General features: G+C 43.3%; 2 protein-coding genes across 4 annotated transcripts in view; both read right to left on the reverse strand.

Annotated features, from left to right (window-relative positions):
• Positions 1-5,535: 5,535 nt before the first annotated feature.
• Positions 5,536-22,510, reverse strand: LOC309360842 (interleukin-27 subunit beta-like). Of its 2 annotated transcripts, XM_081895772.1 has the most exons (7): positions 22,273-22,485; positions 20,869-20,986; positions 19,535-19,780; positions 16,648-16,762; positions 15,764-15,936; positions 14,789-14,952; positions 5,753-6,056 (listed from the first exon to the last, which is right to left on the reverse strand). In XM_081895772.1, the coding sequence occupies exons 2-7, from the start codon at positions 20,954-20,956 to the stop codon at positions 5,904-5,906; spliced, it is 939 nt and encodes a 312-aa protein (XP_081751898.1). In that variant the 5' UTR covers positions 20,957-20,986; positions 22,273-22,485; the 3' UTR covers positions 5,753-5,903. The 2 variants fall into 2 exon arrangements, with proteins under 2 accessions (XP_081751897.1, XP_081751898.1); XM_081895771.1 differs by lacking the exon at positions 14,789-14,952 and having other exon boundaries at positions 5,536-6,056; positions 22,273-22,510.
• Positions 22,511-24,926: 2,416 nt separating this feature from the next.
• The window catches only part of LOC309360860 (cathepsin L2-like), a 33,904-nt gene continuing 30,991 nt past the window's right edge, over positions 24,927-27,839 (reverse strand). For both annotated transcript variants that reach the window (XM_081895808.1, XM_081895807.1), the window contains exons 7-8: positions 26,878-26,992; positions 24,927-25,561 (exon numbers count right to left, since the gene is read on the reverse strand). In XM_081895808.1, the coding sequence (XP_081751934.1) occupies positions 25,462-25,561; positions 26,878-26,992 (215 nt within the window). In that variant the 3' untranslated portion in view covers positions 24,927-25,461. The remainder of the gene's footprint in view (positions 25,562-26,877; positions 26,993-27,839) is intronic.

Below are 27,839 nucleotides of genomic sequence, written 5' to 3' on the forward strand. Positions count from 1 at the left end.
AACTCAAAAACGGATCCTACGCTTGCTGTCCTGGAATATCGCAGGATGGGGAAACAAAGGCGGAGACCCAGACCTAATGAACTTCTTTAAAGACTTTGAATTAATACTTCTACAAGAAACATGGTCAACTAGAGATATCTAAATCAACGGATTCACCTCCTATACGAAACCCGCATCGAAAACAAACACGAAGGGCCGGCCGAAAGCAGGGTTCTGTTGTATGATCAAAGACAACTTAGGGTTTGAAATCAAGCAACTAGAAGAATGCTTACCACTTGCACAAGCTCTACTTTTAACCCAAAACAAAGATTCTTTGCTACTTGTAAATGTCTATATCCCCCCAACCAAAAATAACAGCAGCAGTGAAAACTGGTCACAACTAACCTCTTATATAGAAAACTTGACCGATAAATACCCAAATGCTTCACTGATAATAGCAGGTGATTTTAATGCCAGAGTAGGAACCAACAATGAACAACTATGTAGCAAACTAAATTGGAATACTGATAATGATATCGCACATGCCCTGAAAATAGGACGATTCTCCAGAGACAGGGTTGTTAACAACGAAGGCTTACGCCTACTTGAATTATGTAACAACTTTAATTTGCAGATTGTAAATGGTTCAACAAAAGGCGATAGTAGCGGGGAGTTTACATACTTCTCCCCCCGAGGATGCAGCGTCATCGACTATATTCTTGTCCCTTATAATATTATAAATTTGATCATGGACTTCAAAATTGGAACGCGCACTGAAAGCGACCATCAGCCATTATCGTTGTCTATTAACTTAAAGGACGAAACCAAAATCACTAAGTACAATACCATAGAACCTTCTCAATACAAACAAGTGACCCAATTAAAATGGTCCCAGGAAATGAGTGTAGCAGTGGGGCAAAAACTTACAGCCAATTTGAGAAAACAAGTATTATCCAACTTAAAGATCACTAATTTCTACAGTGATATTCCGAAAATTTATAATGAAATCTTCCAAATGTTTGTAGAGCTTAGTACTCCACCTAAAGTTTGGGTACTTAAACATACCGCTAGCCCTTGGTTTGATGATGAATGTTTCCAGCTAAAAAGAAAACTGCGCCAAACATTTAAAAATAATCGCACTAAACTAGAGCCCTCTTATCTTGATGAAAAAAAGAAAATATCATTACATTCTGGCCGAAAAGAAACAGAAATACGCAACCCAAAAATGGCTACAATTATTTGACTCAATTCAGAGTAAAAACAACAAAGCGTTCTGGAACTTAGTGTATGGAGGATTGAAAGCCGAAAATCAACTAACTCTACCACCAATTGCAGAATCCAAATGGTCCCAATACTTTACATCTGTATTTAACAATCTACATAGTGAACTTAAAGGAAATGAAACCACTAAAAATAAAATTATTAAACTCCAGGAGTGGCCAAGGGTAGAGGAAGAGGAAATTAGAGAGATAGTAAAAAATTTCAAATCGGGGAAATCTCCTGGGCCAGACGGTCTACCAATAGAATTATTTAAGACCTATATAGATTGGTGGGCAGAACCCTTAGCCCAACTGTTTACGCTTATAGATAAATATGGGATCATACCTGAGATATGGCTAAGATCAATAATTATTCCAATCTTTAAAAATGGCGACCCAAAAGAACCAAGGAATTATAGACCGATAAGCCTTCTATCAGTGATAGGGAAAATCTACGCTAAGCACCTCTTATCTAAACTCCTTACCTGGATGAAAAATCTAAATTTACCAGGGAAAGAACAAATAGGTTTCTCCAAAGGTTGCTCTACACTAGACCACTGTCTTATTCTTATGCATCTGGTTGAAAAATACAGATCCCAAAGGCAATCTAAGATATACGCTGCTTTTGTAGACTTTCGTGGTGCATTCGACTCAATTGACCGCCCAAAGTTGTGGAGGAAACTCGCAGAATTAAAAATTGATCAGCGCCTATTGATCCTAATCCAAAATCTACACTCTTCCAATACCTGTCAAGTCAAACTTAACATCAAAGGTCACCTTTCATCAGACATCCCAATCTCGAAAGGGGTAAAACAAGGGTGCATTCTTGCCCCCTTTCTATTTAATTTATTTTTATCAGACTTGCCAGATTACCTTCAAAAAATAGAATCACATGCCCCTAAACTTAATCAGAAACCAGTTCCTCTCTTACTATACGCAGACGATGCTGTCCTACTATCCTTAACGAGCTTGGGTCTAAAACGTCTTATATCTTCACTGATCCTCTATTGCGAATGTAACAAACTCTCTATAAACTATGAGAAGACAAAAATTTTGGTCTTCTCGAATGGTTGGAAATTAGAGAAATGGAAAATAAGAGGGCAAGAAATCCAACAAGTGAAAATCTATAGGTATCTGGGAATCTTATTCCAGAGCAATTTAGGGTGGGCAACCCATCGCACAAATGCCATAAAACAGGCAAAGTGCATCTCATCAGCAGTTGCCCGTTTTCATTATCAGAAAGGTAATCAATTTATTCCTGCGGCAAATCAGATATTTCAAACAAAAGTGCAATCCCAGATATTCTATGGAATCCCGCTATGGGTCCAAGCATATAACAATGATTTAAAAAAGATTCACTCTAGCTTTCTGAGACGTATTCTTGGACTCCCAGCTATGATCAAATATGAAACAATGTGTGCAGAAATAGGCATACACACAATGGAATATTGGGCATGGTCCACCTCAATAAAGTATTGGTTACGCTGCCACTTCCGCTGCCCTCCATCAAGTCTGCTCGCTGATTTGCTCAAAGACGGTCAAATCAATAAATCAAGATGGTATCAGCACCTCGAAAAAAAGATTGAATCTTTAGGCGTCGAGCTGGAGTCCCTGTACAATTCTAATGAGCAATATATTTCCCATAATATCCTAACTAGACTAAAGGATGTCGAGAGACAAAATATTATGGCAGCTGTAAACAAAATTTGCTCCCCCATATTCTATGAATTAAATATCTTAGATAGCAGAGCCAATTACGTCACTAAACTAATAATCCCAGCCCAACGTAGGGCTTTTATGCTGGCCCGCTTGAATGTTTTTCCCTCAGCATTTGTCAGGGGAAGATATCAAAACATTCCTAGAAACAAGAGACTCTGCAGATGCTCTATGAATGTCCCGGACACTGTAGAGCATATTCTCCTTCATTGCCCATTGTACAGTACGCTCCGTCAACGCGTGCTGTCCCCTCTTTTGGGTGGTCTGGAACCGCAGCAAGGTGAATGTGTGGGATTCTACCTATCCGACGTTGACCAAAGGGTAACGGCGGGGGTAGCCGAGTTTTTGGCAGCAGTCCTCCAAGGAGCAGGTTAACAAGGAAAACCACTGACTCTATATGTATATATATATATGTACTTAGCAAACTGCTGCCTTTTTTATATATATTTCAAGGCTTTTATATGTTATTTTCTCTTTTAAGGTTTTATTTCCATAATGCCTAATAAAGGTTTGATAAAGTAAGTAAGCATACAAAAAAATTAAGACAAATTAACACAAATTATTATACATATATCCTTATTTGGACTTCCTTCAGCATCTCTGATAGCCTTTCGTCTTAATTATTTCTCCTGCAATTCCTAACTTAATATTGCCTTTACATTTTCTAACAAATCGTTTCTTCCTTTCCATTTTTACAATATTAGAACAGCCCCAGATAAAAATCTCCCAACCATTATAACCTTATGACTTTTATAAAAAAAAAAAATTAATAAGAGCAACATTTGTTCTAAAAAGGCAATAAAAAATGTACCCCTGCCCGTACGGGCCAGTCGTGTCTGACTCTAGGGTTGTGCGCCCATCTCACTTAGGCCGGGGGCCAGCGCTGTCCGGAGACACTTCCGGGTCACATGGCCAGCGTGACATCGCTGCTCTGGCAAGCCTGCACCAGCGCAGCACACGGAAATGGCGTTTACCTTCCCGCTATAAAGTGGTACCTATTTATCTACTTGCACCTAAGAGTGCTTTCGAACTGCTAGGTGGGCAGGAGCTGGGACCGAAAGACGGGAGCTCACCCCGCCGCGGGGATTCAAACCGCCGACCATACGATCGGCAAGTCCTAGGCACTGAGGTTTTACCCACAGCGCCACCCGCATCCCTTGTAAAAAAAAAAAAAACGGCAATAAAAAGCATCATAAATTATATCTCTCACAGTGGAGTGAAATTGAACCTCTGGTTCCCCACACCAATGGGCTAGCCTGGGCCATGTGTTAGGGTTTCACCTCGGTTGGCTCCCTTCCCAGGTGGATGATTTTCAAAGAGAATTCTTGACAGAGCATGACGCTCTCTCCTAGATTTGTTCTTGCTGTGGAGTTCAACTCCAGTCCTCAGCTCTTTCTATCCAAACCTCAAGTTGAAGGATGTGGAGAGAAATGGGCCTGGAAATAGGTTATTATGTGTGCCTATCATTGTTTCTGTTTTTTTCGTCCAGTGCTTTGTAATTTGTTAATGAAGCAAGAAGAAGTGTTCTGCCTGCTCTGATCTTGGGAAATCTTTTAGTTCTGTAGCAAGAAAGAATGAGTGCCAGGAGTTTTCTTTCCCCTCCCTCCTCCATTCCAGCCCCTTTTCCTTTTGTGGACTGTCTTATCACTGGTACTTATAGAATCATAGCGTGGGAAGGGACCCAAGGGTCATCTAGCCCAACCCCCTGCAATGAGGAATCTCAGCTAGTTTATTCATAACAGATGCTTAAAAACCTCCAAGGAAGGAGAGGCCGCCACCTTCCTAGCTAGTCCATTCTCCACTCTTGAGCAGCTCCTGTTTGCTCTCAGTTTCTCCAGGCTAAACAATCCCAGCTCCTTCAACCATTCCTCAGAAGGCTTGGTTTCCAGACCCCAGAATAGGGATTGATCTTGTAAGCCACTGGTATTAGTAGCAATAAAGGTAACACTAATCACAATAAGAAAGATATTAGGCATTGTTAACAATTGTTTGTAAGAACATTGTTTGCACATTTTCATACTGCTTAACTGTGCAATGCAATTATGTATTCATTGCTTTAAGTAGTAATTTTAATTGTATTGTTAATATAAGAATAAATGTGCAATACTGTTAAAATGCATATTTTCATAAAATGTAAACAGAAATAACTGAAGTATCCTATACTAATGCAGTGATTGGACTAATATTATAATATAATATAATATAATATAATATAATATAATATAATATAATATAATATAAATCTGATGTCCTGCTTACAAGGACATCTGGTTGGCCCCTGTGAGAACAGGATGCTGGACTAGTTGGGTCACTGGCCTGATTCAGGAGGCTTTTATTATGTTCTTGCTCTTATTTTCCAACAGTAACATTATATAAAAAGATTGGCTGATCTGAGCCTTTTGAGTAATGAGATGTTATTAATTCTTTTAAGATAAATTTGAATACTGCCATTGGTTGCAGTGTGATATAGATAGTGCTTTCTCAAAAAGCCCTTGTCAGAAACTTCCGGATTGGTGGTCTATGATCTTTTGGGGAGGGTGTGTGAAAGAAACTAGGTTTTTTCTTTTTCAACAAGAAACTGTTGTTGTCATTTTTTATACAGAATGTTTATTGGCACAAGGACATACCAAAATGCAGGGAGAATAATGAATGTGAGAAATGCAAATAGAAAAATAAACTGAAAATACAGAGGGGAGGGGGAAACCGGGAAACAACTGAGAGTGCAATGAGAGTATACATTTGTCACATTTATAAAAAGGGGAGTCAGATTAGTTCCCAGTAAAGGAAAAGGAGGAAAAGGAGCTGAAATTTCCCCATGCAAATAGAAATTAGACTTCAGGCTCTGTGTGAACTCCAGAATTGCAAAAGGTGATGAAGAACTCTTGGCCATCCCTGGGAAGTGGGGGCACATCCGAAATCCACAGGAACTCCAGATGCTCTTCAAGCGCATCACTCTGGCATCCAGGCTGCCCCTGATGCTGCCGGACTCCAGGCACTGTACTCGCCGTGATCGAGGAAGTCCTTCGCTGCCACCTGGGCATGGTACATCACCCCAGGGCGGATCCCAGTCAACACAAAGGATGTCTGCTCGGTGGGCCTTGTCTGCGAGAGACAAAAGACCACAGCTGTAATTTCATTTCTCAAAAACCTGACACCCACCATGCCACTCTGAAGAAAAAAGAAGCCAGTGTGGCCCAGTCTAGTGGCTACTGACTGGAAGTGGGGAGATGGGTTCAAATCCCCCCCTAACACAATGCTTCAGCCAGTTCTGGTATTGTTGTAAAGAAAAATCTGCCCTTTTCCCCCTTGTGGGGTATCCAAGAGCCCATATAGAGTCCTTAACGTAGGTTCCCTATTGGTAGGAGAAAATAACAGAGGCCAACCAGAGAATATTGAGAAGCAATGCAGCTAGTAAGCCTGATCTTTATTGATCTGTTGCAACAGGGTCCTCACTCACCACATGCAGAAGGAAGGAGGAACTCAGAACAAAAGTGTGCCTGTCCTTATATAGACATTTTAAATTCCCTCCCTGGAGTCCAAGGCCACCCCCAGATACATCATACCTACATCACAGAAATGGCGGTCTACAGGCCAAATCTGAGTGCTTTGTTTAACCTCCTGTCTGCCAGGTTAACTGTTTAATGGTCACTTGATTGGATTGCCTGGGGAGCCTGGCCAGTAGTTTGAAATGATAAATACTTAGTTCCTGAGCCACATCACAGGCTCACACCCTATTCATATCTTAAATGTGCCCTTAAGACTGGATTTGTGAAGGAAAAGACAACAGGGAGACTTTTCCATTTTCCTTTGACCTTGCAGAGAAAACATTTGGTCAGTTTGGGAATCAAAAATGGTTTCAGGTTGGTCTTCCTGTCCTGATCTATATACGTGCTTGGTTGGTAACACTTATGAACACTTAACATATATCTAAAATCTCAAAATTCCTTTTTTTAAATAAATTTTTTAATTGGGTTTTACACAGTTTATATAGACACACACAATATACAATACAAACATACACATATAGAGACAAACATGTATAATTTCAAATCCTTAATTTCTTAGCCATTTTCCCTGACTTCCCCACACCTCCCCTTCTTGTATCCCAATTCCAATAGTTAGTTCAGCAAGTTCTTATAAATTTAACTTATATACTTAACTTATAAACATATATACTTAACTTAAAAATTTAGCTTATATACTTAGATTAAACCACAATGCACATCATTACACCCTTTTCTAAGGTCGACCCAAGTTCCCTTCCACAAATTTCCCAATTTTTATAATAATTACAAAGCAAATAACAAAGAACAACTTATAGTTATACACCCTTTAAGTTCCAAAATTCTCCCCCCCCCTTTCCCGGTTTTGATCCCCAGAAGATGTCCATCAACCAGTCAATTCTCAGCCTGGATCCCTCACGTCCGAGGCCCTTAAATCTCTCTCAGTCCCTCTCAGCCGGTTTTGTTGGTAGTCCTTTGTAATGAATATCATGTCTCGGAGAAGCTCTGTCCCAATAGGATCAATATTTCTTCCAACCAGACCTCCATGTTCAAGAATGGAGCCCAAATCATGTTTCATATTTCTTTTAAATCCAAGTGCCCCAAATGTTCCAAAAGCTCCATCTTTTGCCTTATACAAGCTTATAATCCATAGGTCTTCCGATATCCCCATGGGGAAGTCTCTGCAATCTTCCTTCTCAATTTCAAACTGAATTTTAATCCTCCAGATCTTATTTTCCTTATAATCCATTTTTAAAGGCCTCTGGTTGTCCTTTTTCACCAGCGGCTTTTCAGCTCCTCCTTCTCGCTCCTCTGAAACAACACATTTCTCTTCTTGTTCAGCTGCAAAATTTTCTTGAGTCAAGTCCTTGGTGCCGTCAACAAGTTTATTTACTTTAAAATTCAAGGTCGTAACATCTGTAGCCAAAGCTTCATTCTGTTCTTGTAGCTTTCCCACGAAAGAAAACATTCTCTCCAGCTCAGCCTGTATTTTTCCATCTGCAGCCATTGTAATGTCTCCGAACCCCCTCTAGAGGGATTCTAGTTACTTAGTATTCTTTCTCCAACAGTCAAGTTACTTTGTTTTTGTTTTATTTCTTCTTTATTTTCAACAGCTTTTCAACTTTAAAAAGGCTTCTTCGCGGGTTGGGGGGGCGCAAATGGTGCCCACCGTGTCACCAAGTCCACAGGCTTCCGCGCCTGTGGTTTTTGAGGGTCCCCGCATCGCCGCCACGACAGGACCCGTCTTCCACAGAGCCGATTCCTTCCGGAGCTCGGAGGGAATCCGCCATTAGCCTTTCGCGCTAACCCGGAAGTCCAACCTCAAAATTCCTATCACAGTATCTCTGCCTTATCCACTTCAAAGTTTGTTGTGAAGATAAAATGCGAGGGCAGAGACCTGAAGCAACTTTAAAGGCATCCAAGTTGGTGTCCATTGCTGCTTCCTGTGGGAATGTGTGGAGAAGGGGCTTCTTTTATCCAGAATCTTCCCACATTCACTTTCATCGGAGGTCCCCAAATTCTAGTGTCAAGAGAGTGAGAGAAAAAGCTTTCTCTGCCCACTCACTCCATGCCCTGCTTAATTATATTATATTAATTATACCCTTCTACAGTGGTACTTTGGTTCTCAAACACCTTGGCACTCAAACAACTTGGAACCCAAACACTGCAAACCTGGAAGTACCGTAAGTGTTCTGGTTTGCAAACTTATTTTGGAAGCTGAGCATGCTCCGTTTTGAGTGTTACGCTTCCGTTTTGAGTGACACACTTCCATTTTGAGTGTTACACTGAAGTCTGCCTGTTTTTGCTATTTATTTTGCGTTTTTGTTTTTGTGGCTTTTTTGTTTTGTTTTTGTGACTGTGTGGAATTGATGGATTGATTGTGTGACTGCAGTACATTGTTTATTGCTTTCCTTTTATGGATCTGTGGTCTCATTAGATAGTAAAAAGATAAAGTGCGAGATTGGCTCCATTATTATCAAATAATGGAGGTTTACAAGCTGGATAGGAAAATTGGTTTCCAGGTGGAGAAGTCAAAATTGGAAACAGAACTGTTAGAATCCAATACTAAGAATTTGTCAAAAATGTATAACTTGCTGTTGAAATGGAATACGCAAGATGAAGAGGTCAAATCAGCTATGATTAAGTGGGCACAAGACATTGGTCATAACATCATGTTTGTGGACTGGGAAAGGTTGTGGACCACCGGTATGAAGTTCACGGCATGTAATGCCTTGAGAGAGAATATTATGAAAATGATTTATAGGTGGTACATGACCCCAGTCAAGCTTGCAAAAATTTACCACTTATCAGATAACAAATGTTGGAAATGTAAAGAAAGTGAAGGTACATTCTTTCACCTCTGGTGGACATGCCCGAGGATTAAGGCTTTCTGGGAAATGATATATAATGAAATGAAAAAGGTATTTAAGTATACCTTCTTGAAGAAACCAGAGGCCTTTCTCCTGGGTATGGTTAGCCATGTGGTGTTAAAGAAGGATAGAACTTTGTTTCTGTATGCTACAACAGCAGCAAGGATTCTTATTGCAAAGTATTGGAAGACACCAGATCTACCTACCTTGGAAGAATGGCAGATGAAAATGACAGACTATATGGGACTGGCGGAGATGACGGGCAGAATCCGCGACCAGGAGAAGGAGACATTGGAAGAAGATTGGAAGAAATTCAAAATCTATCTTAATAAATATTATAAGATTGATGAATGTTAGATAGACAGGGGTCTTAAAATATTGTGGCTTTTTCAGAGACCTTGATTAAGGAAAGGAATGGATTTATCGAAAAATTTTGGGAAATATGGGAATGGATTTGCTGACAGGATAATTAAATTAGAAAACAGAACGGGGAGGTATGAGGAAGTCGGGAAAAATAGCTTGAGAAAATAAGACTGGAAATTATACTTGTTGGGTTTTTTTGTTTTTGTTTTTTGTTTTTTGTCTTTTATTGTAGTTGTTTTGTATTTGTATGTTTATAATGGAAAATTCAATAAATATTATAAAAAAAACATTTTGAGTGTTACACTGAAGTCTGTCTGTTTTTGCTATTTATTTTGTAAAGGGAAGTTTTCCTTCTGCACATATGTTTTCCCTCTGCACATAATTGTTGCATTATAGGGAAGCATTGCATCTCTTTCTACACATAACTGTGGCCTTATGGGAAGTCTTGCTATGGGAAGCATTGCTTCTTTTCTCTTGCATTCTGAGAACTCTCGCTCATGATCCTTTCTCTGTTTCTGCACACACTGTACGAACCTGTTCCAAACACCAAGACATTCTTTCCTTTGCTCAATTCATCTTAAGTTCATGTTGACCTGTTCTCCATGCATAGCCGAGCACATCTATAGAACTTGATTGTTGTATTCTTTCATGTTATGATCAATCATTAGTAATTGTTTTATGCCATATAATTAATTAGGAGGTTTCATGCTTGCCTAGTCCCAACCTCGTTTCCCAGCCTTTAATCTACCAGTGATTAATGTTCACATGTAATTCCCACCCCTCACATGTAATTCCCGCCTTGCATTTGCATTAACCAATAGGCAATGAGTTTCTTTGTGTTTGTATCAACCAATCAGCCACAACCACACCTGTGGCAATGCTTGTAATATTCAATAAAAGAGAGGTCCCGGGACTTCCCCGGCAGACGCCTCTCACATGACACCTACTACTCGTCTCCCGTGATTTTCATTCCTACATCTGGTGACCCCGGACGTGCCAGATCCCTTACGCAGCCTAGCACCTGTACTTCACTCGACTGGAAAAGTCTCAGCGCGCTACTTCGTGAGTATGGGGGGCGATTTGACTCGAATGCAGAAAGAGCATGCCAGGGAACTTTTTTCTCTAGTTAGGCAGCGTGTTGTGGGTGTTCATGTTTCCTTAAAAGAAATTGAACAGCTCCTTGGTGAGATCAATTGCCAATATCCCTCCTACCCCGAAAGGGGGTCTCTTGAGGTGGGGACTTGGCAACAGATCGGGAAGACCCTTTTTGCAGAACCGAGGGCTTCAATTCATTGTCTGCTCACCTGGCAGAAATGTGCAGCTGCCGTTGCTAAATTAGGACCCCAGGCGTCTCCTTCGGCCCCTGCCCTTCTGGCTGTTGCAGACAATCCCTCCCCTCCTTATCCTAAGCTTTTGCCTCCATTGCAGCCTTGCCAACCCCTCCCTACACCTCAGCCCACAAACCCATCCACCCCTCCCCTTCCTCCTTTGCCTGCTTTGCCTGCCACAACCCCTGCGTGCTCTCCTACAGGAGCTGTGCGCACCTCACTTTCCCTGGCTAGGCAGAAAGGAATTCTGTCCTTAGAGGAGGAATCTGTGTGGGCTGGGGAATTGCCTTCTGCTTTCCCTATTAGCTCTTTTGTTAATATTAAACAACAACATTCAGAGCCCTACCATCAATTTATAGATAGATTGAAAGAAGCAGTCACCAGGCAGGTTGATAATACTACAGCCCAGAATGAACTGATGAAAAAATTGGCTTTTGAAAATGCAAACACTGACTGTAAGAAGGCTTTGCAGTCAATCATTAACCGTCCTAAGTACGATCTGAGCCATGCCATGTCCTTGCTTGCCGGAGCAAATCCAAATTTGGCAGCCAACCAAAGTGAATTTAAGCATAGCGCAGTAGCTCTGTCCCGTTGGATGCCCTTACTGTGTTTACTAATGGAGCCCCCTCCAGGGGGGTCATTGCATGGCTACAAAATGATAAATGGCACAGCCTCTACATTCTTCCACAGAAGTTTGCCCAGCATTCTGAGCTGGCAGCTGCTGTTAAAGTTTTGCATCATTTCTCCACGCAGCCAATTCCATGACCCCATACGTGGCTTCCTTTAATGTTACTTGTGCCCGTATGGTGAGCTGCACAAAAACCAACAGTGTAAAAATGGGCAAGGATAACTTCAATTGTTCTGATTATGTAAATATTTCATATATATATAAATACACAGAGCTGCCTGACGGCTGGTTTTGGTCGTGTCCAGGCTTCACGTTTAATTACATTCCTGCAAACATCAGCCATGGCACGCCCTGCTGCTTAAGCCGTATGTCTATTATTTTACCAAAAAAGCATCATTTGTCCTGCTCTCGATATTGACGCCCTGTGCAATTGACTAATGATTATAACGATTCTGTTTCTCTCCCTAGCAGATCTGAATATATTTCTCTAGCTGTCTCTCTTTTAGGAGTTCCTGGATTGGCTGTCCGGAATAGCAGAAATATTAACTCTTTAGCTTGCTCCGCAGCAAAGGCTCTGAACTTTACATCACAAGCCCTTCATCTTTTGAATAAGGAGCAGAGTGAACTCCAGCATGGCGTCTTGCAGAACCGCGCTGCTATCGATTATCTATTGATGCTCCATCACTACGGATGCGAACAAGTGGAAAACATGTGCTGCTTTAATATCACTGACAATTCTAAGGCTATTCAAAAACAAATCTCTCATTTGCAAAATCTCACACATCATATCAAACAGGATGTTGGTTTTCCTGCTTTCTGGGATTCTTTCACCCAGTGGCTTACCGCTTGGCTGCCAAACCTTACTTGGCTTCGTAATCTCTTTCAATATGCTATTGTCATAATTTGCATGTTGATCTTACTATGCTGCTTCCTCCAATGCATTCCTGGCCTCATAAGTCTTTTCTCTCGGCTTCTCTCTCCCCCTCAACCACCCAATAAAATCCTCGCTGCTTATTTTGCAAAGTGGCGATACCAATTGTAAACCAAAGGGGAGATATGGGCAGATTTATTTCGAGCATGCGTTGGCAAACCACGTATCTCGTAGTATCTTCTGTCCCATCCTCCCTGGCGAACTTATTTTGGGCATTTGCTGGCACACCACTAATCCCGAAATATTTTTGCCTTATTTACCCAGTACGCCTCGCAAAAAAGAAAAGAAAGGGGGAGATAAAGGGAAGTTTTCCTTCTGCACATATGTTTTCCCTCTGCACATAATTGTTGCATTATAGGGAAGCATTGCATCTCTTTCTACACATAACTGTGGCCTTATGGGAAGTCTTGCTATGGGAAGCATTGCTTCTTTTCTCTTGCATTCTGAGAACTCTCGCTCATGATCCTTTCTCTGTTTCTGCACACACTGTACGAACCTGTTCCAAACACCAAGACATTCTTTCCTTTGCTCAATTCATCTTAAGTTCATGTTGACCTGTTCTCCATGCATAGCCGAGCACATCTATAGAACTTGATTGTTGTATTCTTTCATGTTATGATCAATCATTAGTAATTGTTTTATGCCATATAATTAATTAGGAGGTTTCATGCTTGCCTAGTCCCAACCTCGTTTCCCAGCCTTTAATCTACCAGTGATTAATGTTCACATGTAATTCCCACCCCTCACATGTAATTCCCGCCTTGCATTTGCATTAACCAATAGGCAATGAGTTTCTTTGTGTTTGTATCAACCAATCAGCCACAACCACACCTGTGGCAATGCTTGTAATATTCAATAAAAGAGAGGTCCCGGGACTTCCCCGGCAGACGCCTCTCACATGACACCTACTACTCGTCTCCCGTGATTTTCATTCCTACAATTTTGCGTTTTTGTTTTTGTGGCTTTTTTGTTTTGTTTTTGTGACTGTGTGGAATTGATGGATTGATTGTGTCACTGCAGTACATTGTTTATTGCTTTCCTTTTATGGATCTGTGGTCTCATTAGATAGTAAAATTCATGTTAAATTGCTGTTTAGTGGTTGTTTTTAAAAGTCTGGAACAAATTAATCCATTTTATATTACTTTCTATGGGAAAGCATGCCTTGGTTTTGGAACAGACTTCCAGAATGGATTAAGTTTGGGAACCTGGGAACCAAGGTAGCACAGATTTTGGACCCCCCTCCCCCTAAAATTCACAGCACAATTTCTTACAGGTCCTGCTTGCAATTGTGTTTCAGACTTATCAGCCATGCTTAGCTGATAGTCTGACTCGTATCCAAGTGGGCCATGATATTACATTGGAAACCGCCTAGAGTGGCTGGGGTACAAAAATAAATTACTGCTGCTACTACTACTACAGTGGTACCCCGGGTTACATATACTTCAGGTTACAGACTCCGCTAACCCAGGTTAAGAACTTTGCTTCAGGATGAGAACAGAAATCGTGCTCCAGTGGAGCGGCGGCAGCGGGAGGCCCCATTAGCTAAAGTGGTGCTTCAGGTTAAGAACAGTTGCAGGTTAAGTACGGACCTCCGGAATGAATTAAGTACGTAACCAGAGGTACCACTGTACTGTGGCAACCTGCTCAGGGAAGCCATTTTGAGAGTTAAAATATTAAGCAAGGAAGCCATTTTGTTGCTCTCGGCCAGGTCCCCATATCCAGTAAATACACTCAGACACCCACGACCCAGAGACACACAGAGATAGGCTGATAAGGATTACCAAATTAGTACATGGAAGGGTCATGTCCAACTCCTCATGCCCTGTCTCCAGGCGGAACCTAATGTATCTATCACAGTATGCGCAATGCTGTAACTTTTGACTGGATAAAGACCTGATTCAAGACTGTCTAAAGGGAAGCCTCCCCTGTTGGGAGGGGCCGGACTTTGGAACTTATTCCTCAATGCCATTGCTTACTGCCGGCAAACAACTAAAGCTTTCTTGCTGGTCATTTGACTGGCCTGACCATGTGCTACACTACTACTACTACTACTACTACTACTATTTCTATTATCTCCAATAAGCCAGCAGCCTGTGCACCAAAGCTTTAAGGAAGGGCTGCAAGAAGAAGCACAACGGTCAAATACAGGAAGCGCAGCAATTTTGTCCTCAAGCTACAGAGCCCTGACTTATTTATGGTGCTCTCTCTCACCATTTTGCTGGTGTTGGTTCCATCCCTTGAATACCGGATCAAGTATTTGAGGGGGAAGTATTCTGGGAATTTCCAGGAGCTGGGGGGCTTCCACATCAAAAGTATCTTCTTCCTCTGGCCGGGGATCTGGGAGACGGTCAAGTCTTCTGGAGGGTCAGGCTTGACTAAGACAAAGCCAGTGCAGAGAAAATAATACAAAACAAGCCAGCAAGCAAGTGGAGAGATGGAAGAAGCATGTGTGGCCTTGCAGTGCCACCTTCACACCAGGCACTAAATGGTTATGGCTCCCAAAGAATCCTGGGAACCGTAGTTTGTTAAGGGTGCTGAGGATTGTTAGGAGACCCCACTAGTCCCCTCATGGAACTACAGTTTCCAGAGAGGTTTAACAATCCTTCCCGAGGAACTCTGGGAATTGTAGGCCGGTGAGGGGGATAGAGCCCTCCTAACAACTCTCAGCACCCTTTACAAACTGCATTACCCAGGATTCTTGGGGGGAAGCCAGGCTTGTTTAAAGCGCTATAAATGGGTGGTGTTAATGTGGACAACATTCGGAGTCAATCCTGCCAGCCCTGTAAAAGCCACTCTGAATAACACAATGTGCCCTCAGAACTCTGAACCTGCAAACCTGTTTCTCTCGCCCTTGTGGCTTGAAACCTTTTAAATCCCCTAGTGATGGACAAGTTCCCTATCTCTGCACTGTACAGACTTTTGCCCCAACGAAGCAGTGGAAGACTCTTGCTCATCTGCCTCCACCAGAGGACCGGGGATCCTTCTTTGGGCTAGCTAGTGTGACCAGGTATTGGCTAGAGACTCATCAGCCCCAGCCATCATGACCAATGGTCAGCGATGATGGAAGCTGCAGTCCAGCAATGTCTAAAGAGCAACAGCCTGTTACTGCCGTCAGCATGAATCCTGTTTCCTTCCGTTAGAAAAGTTGCAGGAAATCATGTGTGTCGTGATTCTATGAAAACTTACGGATCTCATTCTGGAAGAAGTAGTAGTGAGTCGTCGCTGCCCCCAGGGGGTTCACCGCTGTTACATTCAGCACATAGGGATTGATGGAGAACATCTGGACATTGTCAATGGAGCAGCTGTTGGCCACTGTGGTAGCTTGGACACACTCCTTTACTTCCCCTCCCATGCCAAGCCTGGATTGCAAAGAAGTCAGAGATTAGCATGGGCTGCCCAGGCCACCTAGTGACAAGAGCAAACCAGCAACGAAGCACCCCAAGCGAGCTGGAGTTAACTCTATATTAGCAAAACAGGAGCTGCACAGGAGTGTCAGGCCTCATGAGCACAGCAATTCTTGCCCTATGGATCAGATGCTGAGACTAAAGGTCCCTGGCTCCCCACAGCTGCCTAAGTCTCCTCCTCTCCAGATTCCTCTCCTGCCTCTGATTCTGGACTTCTCTCTGCCACAGACTCTCCCTGCTCACTAAAACCTGTTGCCTCCTCAGCTTCTGACGCCTTTTCTCAGTATGCTCCCTCTTCCTCCTCTGACCACTCATTGTCGTCCCACCTGCAGTCCCTGGGCTCTGAGCCTTCTTCCCTTGGGGTTTCTAGCTGGTTCCTCCCACCATCCCTGTGCCCAACCAGTCCATGACACCTACTAAGGAAACAAGTTGGTTTATGAGCGCCATGGGTAGAATCATAGAGTTGGAAGAGACCACAAGGGCCATCGAGTCCAACCCCCTGCCAAGCAGGAAACACCATCAGAGCACTCCTCAGTAGCCCTGCAGCCCTTCTGAAAGCTTCACTTTAATTTGATAAATATTGTTTCCTCCGTTTCTGTGAAGAGAGAAGCCGAATTGCCACAGCTGTATCTATGATACCAATAAGAGGGAGTTTCTCCTTTTTACCTGTACGTGGAGGAAAAAAAAGTAGGCAGGTGTGTCTTTGTCTCCAACCTCCAGGAGCAATTGATGGCTGGGTAGGTGGTGGACCAGCACCATACTAAAGGCTTATCAGGTGGGTCTGGAGGAAAGAGGAGGAGCAGAAATGGTGGCTTAATTAATTATTTCATAAAATTTATGCATTGCTTGATAGTATAAAAAAAAAAACCTTCAAGGAGGTTTACAAAAAAAAAAAAGATCATAGAAGCATAGAATCATAGAGTTGGAAGAGACCACAAGGGCCATCGAGTCCAAACCCCTGCCAAGCAGGAAACACCATCAATAAAAAATCAATAAAACTGGGGGGGGGGATCCATAACCATTCTTTAAAGCATACAAAAGTTAAAAGACCACAACAGATTCAAATCACCTTGACTTTCCATGAAAATGTCAACCAACAAACACATTTTTCATTTTCATATTCAGCTAAGATGTTCTACATCACTTCAAGAATAATTTTTGTTCACCAACACCACAAAGACAAAACTAGGGGACACCCAAATACCTTGGCTGACACACCACACCTTCTTAATCCAGCAGTAAAATCAGTAGCCACTAGGCCCTTGACCACATTTGAAAACCTTCGCCTGACAGCAGAGGGACACGGCTAGAAGATGGTATCCACAATATACAAGATACTTCTCCAGAATCCCTCAACACAATCAAAAAACAATAGGAGCACGACATAGGCTACGAAATAAACCCTACCCAATAGACTGAAATGTGGTCTAAACCTCCCTTGAAAGCCATCTTAGCTAAAAGAAGGGAACTTACTTATAGATGGTACTTAACACCACAGAAATTAGTGCTGACACAACCAGGAACCTCTGGTCTTGGTCTGTGGGAGGTGACTTAAATCACTAAGCTTCTTTCAATTTTTTAATTGGGCCGGAGAGGCTGCAGCTCTACAGGCACATACCTCCACATGTAGTGGGATTTTGATCCAACCCTTTTGGACAGCAATTCTACAAGAAATATGCAAAAGAACTAAACAGGCATTATAAGCCACCCTGAAAATGGTTGAAAGCAGTCTTGAACAAAGTGTAAATGGATTTTTAACACAATAAACACCACAAACACAGGGAATAATGCCATTGTGGGAAATGTGATTATCTCAAAAGAAAGTGCAAAAACAGCAATTGAGGTACTGGTGTCAGTTGGCAACTTGGTTGTTTGAGACTGGGAAACTGAAAAGAAAAATTGCTGCCCAGCTGATGCAAGAGGATATTCATAAGTATGAAACCCTCTTTTTTTAATAATGTGACATTTACCTTCCCTGCCAATTATGGTATATAGTAAATTGAAACAAAAACCAAATCATTAGGATGTTGCCATGGCTAAGGGTAAATTCCTGTGGACGTTATAATCATACAAGGCATCAACTTTTATAGTCATCAAATTGCATCTGTAAGGCTGGGGCTCTCTCCCTCTCCACTTGTGCTACTTTAGGTTCCACAACAACAACTTTCTCCCCCGTCTTCTCCTCAATTTGCCATGTCAAAGTAGATCCCTGTATCGATTCCTGAATAGTTTCTGTAATAATGTTCCCTTTTTGTCCCAAATTAGTCACTTTTTGTCCCAAGTTATCAATTTTGATAGTCATCACATCCGTCTTCTTATGGAGCTGTTCCAATGAATCACTTATCTTGCATAATGCAATCACTAAGGCTTCTTCTGTCGACATTCTTACCGATCCAAGGTCAATCCCTGGTTCTCACGGTTTTTTATCTTGCAGCTGGAGATTCCCCCAGCTCAACTCTTGTAACAGTTTCAAAGGCTCCCTCTAGAGGGGGGATTGATATTTGTATCAATCCTTTTAGGCACAGTTCAAGCAATAAAGTTAGTTTCAATTTTCAGTTACTTTTACTCCTTTTTAAACGCAGGAGACAATGGAAACAATGTATTTCTCTTATTTAATTAGCTGTCAACAAACGATCAATTCACATTCAATGAGCATTTCCAAAACTTCAGTCTTACTAATAGCCCGTTTCCAGGTTCAGAGCAGTGGTAATTTTGACTTTCTTCACTCTCTCCTGCAGGCTTACGCAATCCAAAATTTCCCCCCTCTTCTCCTGCTTCCAAGGGGGGTTTGATGATTTTAGCCGATGGAAGTTTAATCCTTTATGGAAGGCTTTCCAAGACTTTAGCTTGCAGCCTCTTTGCTTCAGTCTATTTACAAAAGGGGAAGGTGGACTTCCTGTTTGAAACCTCCCCGTTTCGGTGCCAAATTAAGACGTTTAAAAATCCAATTTTCCGTTCTACTCACAGGTAGTTGTTTTAAGATCAAATTGTCCACAGGAAAAAGTCAGAGCTCTCCGGCAACAGCAATGTGGCTTCACTCCATGAAAGAAGCAGTCAATTTGAAGCACCGCACCACTCACCCCACGTTGCTCCGGATCCCCGAAACCGGGTTTCCCCGCAAGTAGGAGAGGTGCAAAAGGTGCCAGCCGAATCCCACGTTCACAGGCTTCTCCCGCCTGTGATTTTTTGTGGGTCCCCGCCTTCGCCGTGGCGGCCAGACTCTAATTTCCACGAAGCAAATTCCTCCCAATCAGAGGAATTCAGCCATTACCGTAGGCGCTAACCCGGAAGTCTCGGTCTCCAGCTGTTTTTGGACTACAGTTCCCATTGTCCTAGTCCTGCAGCTAGGGATAATGGGAATTATGGGAATTATGGGAATTATAGTCCAACAACAGCTGGAGACCCAAGTTTGGGAAATCCTGGATTACAGAAAGGCAGACTCTTAGCTAGACTCTGGTGGGGAATCAACCAGAGAGGGGCAGAGTCACAAAAGACCAAACATCAAGAACTTGAGACACAAGGAATGTGGACTGTAATTGTCTTGTCTACTCACAGCCCAGCTTCAGATGAATTCTCCGCAGCAACCGCCCAGTGGCGAGATCATGGCAACTGTATTCCCCATTCTGAGCCAGGCTGGTGTTCTGCAAAACAAGGCTGCCATCTCTTCTCACTGCCTTCAAAATCCCACGGAACGCGCTGCTCATTTTCCATCCCACCGTGGAATTGCCTTCAGGGACGGGGCAATGCAAGAGGACTTCAGGCGCCCCAAGGCTGGCGTACTGCTGGTCTAGTGGAACTCCTGTGTTCCCCCCACCCCCAAAAAAGGAACAATGGAAGGGGGGAACAATTAATAATATACAACATTTGCATGGTATTGCATCAGAGGAAGAGATAAGCTTGCAACACTTATCTTTTATTCCAGAGCTTACAAGTAGATTACAAGAAAGAACTCCTATTTTCTTACAATCATAGAATTATAGAGTTGGGAGGGACTCCCAAGGGTCATCTAGTCCAAACCTTTACAATGCAGGAACCACAGCTAATGAATCCCTGACAGATGGTCCTCTGGCCTCTGTTTACAAACCTTCAAGGAAGGAGAGGCCACCACTTTCCGAGGGAGTCCATTCCACTTGCCAAAAGCTTTTACTATCTGAATGCTCATCTTAATGTTTAGTTGGGATCTCCTTTGAATCAGTTAATTCAGGTCCTCCTCTCTGGAGCAGCAGAAAGCAAACTTGCTTTATCTTCCATATGAAGCTCTTCAGATATTTGAAGGTGGCTCTCATATCACCTCTCAGCCTTCTATTCTCACAATGACCCTGTGAAGTTGTTGTTGTTGTTGTTGTTGTTGTTGTTGTTGTTGTTGTTACTGTTGTTACACTGCCCTGTACTCAGCGGTCTTGGTTAGCTGGGCTGAGCTGCTTCAGTGCCTCTTGCCCTAGTGCTATAGACTGTGTCTGCTCAGTCTGCTGCTCAGGTACTAAGTGTACATGGGAAACACCAAGGATATCCCTTCATATGGCCTTTGAACCAGGACAATAACACCAATGCCTGATCCCCTATAAAAGTTTTCAATGTGAACCTGCTATGATTCTACACAATGCACTGAAGTGTGCAGTGATGCCCCCAGATTAACCACAACACAAATTAAAGGGGACCACAGGGTCTGCTAAGTAAGAGTTTCAAGACTGGGGGATCCCACCAGTTTTAACCCAACACAGTATTAAAAGGTTGGAAAGGGGTCCTCTGGATGATATGGCAGGAGTTGCTCCAGGAAGCAAGGTGCTGGACCTCATGGAGCTCTGGAGAATCTGCATGCAGCTTTGGAGCAGCAAAGCAGCCACACTGCCAAGCCTCTCCCATCAGTTGCCTCTCTTCTTGCCATACCTTTTGATCCGTGGAACCAAAGAATGTCCTCTTGGGAAGGGAAAGCGGGTGACAGGAGAAATGCGATTGTCAGTATTATCCGCTGCATCTTCCTTCAGTGCTTGGGCAGCTTCAAATCCTGTGTGAAAGAGTCATCAAAACTCAACTTATGTAAAATACTTAATATTCAGCATTTTCCAAGCTTACAACTTACGTAACTAAGAAGGACCCCTCCAGACGGCCGGTGTTTTGGTGGGTATATTCTGTAGCATGTTATTGATGCAGTAGGAGTGCATTACAGTAATGGTAGATTTACACTGGACCATCCACAGGTCACTCCGGTTTATTAGTTCTGCAATGTTACCACATTATTGCCGTCTGGAGTGGCACTCTTGTACTATAGGGCAACAAAAGTAGGACAAGAAACTACAACTCAGGAAAATTTGTGATATTAAAACTTGCAAGATTTTAGCAGGAAACAAGAGGATGTGCACCAATTGCAAGTGAAGCAGTATGACCACCTGAAAGATTTTACAGGCACAAATGGTCTTTATTCCTATATACATAAAAATGCAAGGCTGTCATCACACTGTAGTTCATGTGGCTGCCAGTAGGTGGTGAACTTTAGCATGATGGCAGGTGGCCCAGGTGAGCTGTTTGATGGGGGGAGGTGCTTTGCAAACCGCTCTGTGAAGCCCACCCGCTTCCTTTAAAAGCAAGGGGGGTCATGATGATCAGGGAGCGGAGGGGCAAGCTGAGAGGGGAAGAGGCAATGTGTGGGGCAAGCCGGGAGGGGATAGGTGAGTGTGGTGTAAAGGGAGGAGGGGTTGGCGGGTAGGCAGGGGTGGCAAGCAGAGTGAGCAGAGGGCAGCGGCACCTAGCATTTATTTTATTTAACAAAATTTGTAAACCATTAGATTTTTTTCTTAAAATAAAAAACCACAACACCTCTAAATGATTTACAAAATTATAAAACAAAATATTAAAATTATCAACAGTCAAAAGAAGTAACTAAAAACATAATTGAAATTAGGCAATTGAAATTTGCAGCTGAGAGAGAGAGAGAGAGAGAGAGAGAGAGAGAGAGAGAGAGAGAGAGAGAGAGAGAGAGAGAGAGATGTTTTAATTGTAAACTGATGTCTAGGACTGAACTCAAGGCTGGGGAAAAACGAGAATATGAGAGAAACCAAAATTGACAGGTTAGCCCAGCTCTCCATGACTAGCGAGGGCCCCAAAGTACTAAGGGAGGAGATGGGGTGGCCCCTGGGAACATTGGGAGAGCAACAGGTATGCCATGCCATTGCAGGCTCATTGGGGCAGAGATCCTTTTATGCTATGATTTGTTAAAGGCACTGCATTGCATGCTGCTGTCATGGCAACAGTAAATGGAGTCCTAAATTTTTATTTTTAAGACGGGGGACTCACCAGTAGCAAAGATTTTGCCTTCCGAGTCTGGGCTGGTTCTCTTCAGGAGGTTCTTCTGTGGTTTTGTCTCAACCGCTGGCCTTCCCCTCACTTCCTGGCTCACAGCTGATCTCAGGAAGCCTTTTCTCCTAAGAAGGGGCGGATTCCCATAACAGCCCCCCCCCACTGGCTCGGATTTCCCCTCCTGTCACACATCCCGGACAGAACATCCAGAATGACAAAACAGGCTTCCCGAAACTTCCCCAAGGCTGTGCACTCGTCTGTGTGTGTGTGTGTGAGTGTCTGCGCGCGCGCCTCCCCCCATTTAACACTTCTTGGAGCAATTTTTGTTTAGCAAGGGGCATTCCTGATTCTCTCACAACGACCCTGTGAGGTAGGCTAACTGACCAGAAATGGGGGTGGGAATGTGAGTTATTCAGTATTCCCCCCCCCCTCATTTTAAAGCAGTTATTAGAAGCACAAGTGGCAAAGTTGTTGACAACTATTGTGCCAAGTTTATCTATCAGCCTACAGATGCCTTCTGGATGATTTGGAAGGCAGCATCCAACAGATTTGCTGACTGGGGGTTGATGGGAGTTGTAGTCCAAAACTGTTCTGGCTGGGGCCGATAGGAAGAGAGCAATAAGTTTGCGAAGGCTCATGCAGACAGAATATCCCTGCTACTCATTTGAGCTTCCTTTGCTAGAGTTATGAGTAGTGGGCGCCAGGTGGAGCCCTGGCTTCTCTCAGGGGGGTGTCGTTGCAGAGAGTACCGAAACAAACATTTCAAGTCAAAACGGAAACTGGCCAGTGTGCAAGTTTACCCTTTTATTTAGATTGGAAGACGATCATCAGGCATCCGCACAACACGGCCAGTCCAACGAAGCTGATGTTGAAGAATCATTGCTTCAACACTGGTGATCTTTGCTTCTTCCAGTGCACTGGCATTAGTTCGCTTGTCTCCACAAGTGATGTGTAAAAATTTTCGGAGACATTGCTGAATCAAAAGAAACAACCACCCTCCTCTAAGCAATTTAAGGTACATAAAACGATATATGAAAATGCTGATAAAATCAAATTTATAAAACAGCCAGGGGCAATAAAAAATTATTAAAGGACAGGTGAAATCAACAGTTTTCAAAACTACAGCCATACCTCGGGTTACAGACGCTTTGGGTTGTGCAATTTCGGGTTGCGCCGAATCCGAAAGTACTGGAATCTTGTCATTTGGACAGCTGAGGACCTTCAGAAACACTGCCCAGGCTTGCGCCCTGTGGGGGTCACTTCGGTGCTGCTAGTGCAGTTTGACTTCATCCCCTGTTCATCCCCTGACTTCATCCAATGTTTCTCAAAACAGATGGATGCCAACAAATATAATATTATTTCAATTTAAAGACCACTTTATCTAAAGGATCTCAAAGTGGTTTGCATACACAAAAATACAAACAAAAAAAAATTGTGTAGAGCTGCACAAAAAATAAAAAATAAAAAAATGCTGCACAAATATAAGATGGGGGACACCCGGCATTCAGTAGTACATGAGAAAAGGAACTAGGAGTCCTAGTGGGCCACAAGCTTAACAACAGTGTGATGTAGCAGTGGGGGGAAGCTAATTTTGGGCTGCATCCACAGACGTCTAGTGTCCAGATCAAGGGAAGTCATAGTCCCGCTCTGTCCTGCCTGGGTCAGACCACACCTGGAGTCCTGTGTCCAATTCTGGGCACCACAATTTAAGGAGGATGTTGACAAGCTGGAAGGTGTGCAGAGGAGGGAGGCCAAGATGATCAAGGGTCTGGAAACCAAGTCTTATGAAGAATGGTTGAAGGAGCTGGGTATGTTTAGCCTGGGAAAGAAGAGGCTGGGAGGAGATATGAGAGCCATCTCCAAGCATCTCAAGGGCTATCATATGGAAGATGGAGCTAGCTTGTTTTCTCCTGCTCTGGAGGGTAGGACTCGAACCCATGACTTCAAGTTACAAGAAAGGAGATTCCAACTAAACATCAGGAAGAACTTTCTGACAGTGAGAGCTGTTTGACAGTGGAACAGACTCCCACAAGAGGTGATGAGCTCTCCTTCCTTGGAGGTTTTTAAGCAGAGGTTGGATGGCCATCTGTCAGGGATGCTTCAGTCGAGATTCCTGCATTGCAGGGGGTTGGACTAGATGACCCTGGGGTCCCCCTACAATTCTATGTCATAACATGTCAGGATGGACAGGAAGAACAATGTCCTCAATGTAGAAAGGCCATACTGTTTGGGGAGGAATCCAGTTATAAACCTGTGGCCCTGCTGCTCTGGTGGTGGCTGGACCACATTTCATGCTATGTTCCCCTTGCCTGAAGCACTTACACACACACACACACACACACACACACATACACGCGCTGCCAAACTGAAATACAGCAAATGATAGGAAAGCGTTGTTAACTAAGTGTTAACTTCCAAACATCCCCAGGGTGTAGGAAATCCAGGTGTGGTCAAATTCTGTATCATGCAGATGGCATTCATTTATCCTAGAGTCTAGCCCAAGCCCCTGCGATGCAGGAATCTTTTTGCCCAACGTGGGGGAGCTCAAATTCATGACCCTGAGATTCTCATGCTCAACCGACTGAGTTATTAAAATATTCATTTGATACTTTCCCCAAGAAGTTCATCACAGTTTCCGGCAACAACAGGCATTTCAGAATTCCACATTTATTTAATAAGGCAAGAAAATGCAGGTTGCCGCTGCCAAATGGAAAGCAATAGAAGGATAAAGTGTGCATCAGAATCATATGCAGGACAGAGACATTTAAAAGAACAACAACTAAGGAACAGGGCAGAGTCAGGAAGCCCAGCAGGTAATAATAGTACAGTGGGACCTCAGGTTACATACGCTTCAGGTTACAGACTCCGCTAACCCAGAAATAGTGCTTCAGGTTAAGAACTTTGCTTCAGGATGAGAACAGAAATCGTGCTCCGGCAGCGCAGCGGCAGCAGGAGGCCCCATTAGCTAAAGTGGTACCTCAGGTTAAGAACAGTTTCAGGTTAAGAACGGACCTCCGGAACGAATTAAGTACTTAACCCGAGGTACCACTGTACACGATTTCCTTTGCAATTTCAGCTTTTCTCAGAGAACGTGAAATTGCATGTTCAACAACTGAGGATTCATAGCTGTGCAACAGGTTCAGGTGGGGCAGGTCAGGAGGGGTGGGATCCTGGCTCTTGAGAAGCTTACAGGGCGGGGTAGCTGGCTTGATTGGCTATGCCACAGTGATTGCCAGTGCCCTTGACCAATCGCATGTAGCCTTGCTCTCCCCATTTCTCAGACCAGCTGACAGAGAAAGAGAGAGAAAGGAGGGGTCAGTACATTATTTTATTTCATGCAATTTATATACCACTTGATTGTAAAAAAAAAAAGCGCCCTCAAAGCCATTATCACCATCATAACTGTATATTGTCAGTAGTAGTAACAGTAGTATTTTCATTTCCATACCGCTTTATATTTTTAAGGGAGTGAAATCTCTTTTTAAAAATTACATTTTGTTAAGTTTCCAGATGTTTAGCATATACAATCAAAACACAATTTCATCTTTTCTTGGTTTTTTTATCTGCTTTCCAGTTTTCCAAGGAGTTGTTGTTTTTCTCCTTCTGCTACACTCTCTCTTCTATTAAATCATAACCACAGTATTATACTCTAATTATTTCTGTTGCTCATATCTCAAATCCTCCTCGCAAGCTCATCATACTATAATATTTCTTTAAATAGTCCAAAAAAAGGCATCCATTCGTCCATAAAACACTCGTCATTAGATTCTCTTAATTTTGCTGTTAATTTTGAGCGTTCTGCAAAGTCCATTATCTTACTTTTCCATTCTTCGTTGGTGGGAACTTCTTCTTCCTTCCATTTCTGCACACATAAAATCCTAGCCGCTGTTGTTACATAAACAACATTAATATTTTTTTGGGGGGATTTCTCCCCCTATAATCCCCCAGGACATACATCACAGAAGGAGGTGGTCTCCAGCAGACATCCTATCTGTCAGGATACCTGTTAATGGTCCCTGATTACATTGCCAGGGCAGCCTGGCCATTCTTTTGTAATGGTAAATACTTTAGTTCCTGAAGGCTCACCCTATTCATGCACAAATATGCCCTTAAGACAGAATTTGTGAGCAAAGAGACAATGGGGAGGCTTTCCCATTTCCTTCCTTTCAGAGAAATATTTGAGGTCAATTTGGGGAGTCAAAATGGCTTCAGGACTATTTTCCTGTACAGTACTGTTTCAGACATGTGGTTGCTGGCAACCATGGGAGGAGAAGAGGGCTGCCCTTGTGCCCAAATCCTGCTCCCAGACTTGGGGGCATCTGGTTGGCCACTGTGAGAACAGGAGGCTGGACTCGATGGCCCAAGACATTTGGGCACCTGAGACAATCACTCAATGGTGTCCCACCACCAAGGGTGGGAGGAGACGAGCTTCCCATTGCCAAGGGGCCGCTATGGAGGCTGCTGCCCCATGGATCCTACGGCCTGAGGTGGTTCCCGCACCTCACCTCATGGGTGGGCCAGCCCTCGCAGAAGAGCTTCTCTTATGTTCTTCTGAGCTTTTCCCGACCATCCCGGCCCCGGCTCAGATACCCCTTTGGTCACCTGTTCTTTAGGATCCAATAAGCCGTGTTGTTCCCACCGTCCTGGAGCGTCCCATAACCAACAGCCAGCATGGCGTGGCTCACCAGCTGGGTACACGAGGGGCTGTCAAACACCCCTGGCAGGAGAAGAGACCTGGAGTGAGGCAGGATCAGAACGGGGCAAAGCGGGGAGGAAGGCACGCCCAAGGGGGCTTCATCCAATGTGAGCCTGGCTTGCAGCAGATCCTCCGATATGAATGCAGGGGACATATTTAACATAAATACAAATTTAATAAACAAATAAAATAACAATGACCAACTGGGACCACTCAGAGTAGACCATAGCCGGCTGCACAAACACTCCAACACCACCATCACTCTGAAATCTAGTTATCTACCTTGTGTGTCAAGTATGACTTTCCAATGGGAAGCTTTTTGGATTTAAAAAAGTAAATAAATTCCAAGTTCTGTTTTTTTAAGAGCACCAGGATCTGTGAAGGGGTAATGCACAAAGAGGGAAGGAGGATGGAGAAGGAAGAGCTGTAGAAAGTCAGGGCTTGTCCTGCCATCCCAAAGAAAGCTGCTCTTTAGCGCTCAATAGCCAATTTGGGTTTTCCCTGGTTTGCCATTTGTTCCAACTGATCACCAAAAGAGCCAGTTTTCCCTCGGAAAGGAGCAGGGCAAGGGGGGAGCACTTGGACCACACTTTCTGTGGCACACTTTGTGTAGACAGTCCTGAGGTATATATTGTAGACCAGGGGTCAGCAAACTTTTCCAGCAGGGGGCTGGTCCACTGTCCCTCAGACCTTGGGGGGGGGGGTTATATTTTGGAAGGAAAAAAGAAGAACGAATTCCTACGCCCCACAAATAACCCAGAGAAGCATTTTCAATAAAAGGACACATTCTACTCATGTAAAAACACGCTGATCCACGGGCCGGATTGAGAAGGCAATTGGGCTGGACCCGGCCCCCGGGCCTTAGGTT

The sequence above is a fragment of the Podarcis melisellensis genome (genome assembly GCF_964234715.1).
Source record: "Podarcis melisellensis genome assembly, chromosome: 18".
In the NCBI taxonomy this organism is placed as follows: Eukaryota; Metazoa; Chordata; class Lepidosauria; order Squamata; family Lacertidae; genus Podarcis; species Podarcis melisellensis.

Coding starts and splice junctions, on each gene's coding strand:
- LOC309360842 (XM_081895771.1), bottom strand. CDS start 20,956: ATGCAGCGGATAATACTGACAATCGCATTTCTCCTGTCACCCGCTTTC. Junction 16,763..19,534: donor AATTCATCTGAAGCTGGGCT/GTGAGTAGACAA, acceptor TCTTTCCTCCAG/ACCCACCTGATAAGCCTTTA. Junction 15,937..16,647: donor TTTTTTTCCTCCACGTACAG/GTAAAAAGGAGA, acceptor TTTGCAATCCAG/GCTTGGCATGGGAGGGGAAG.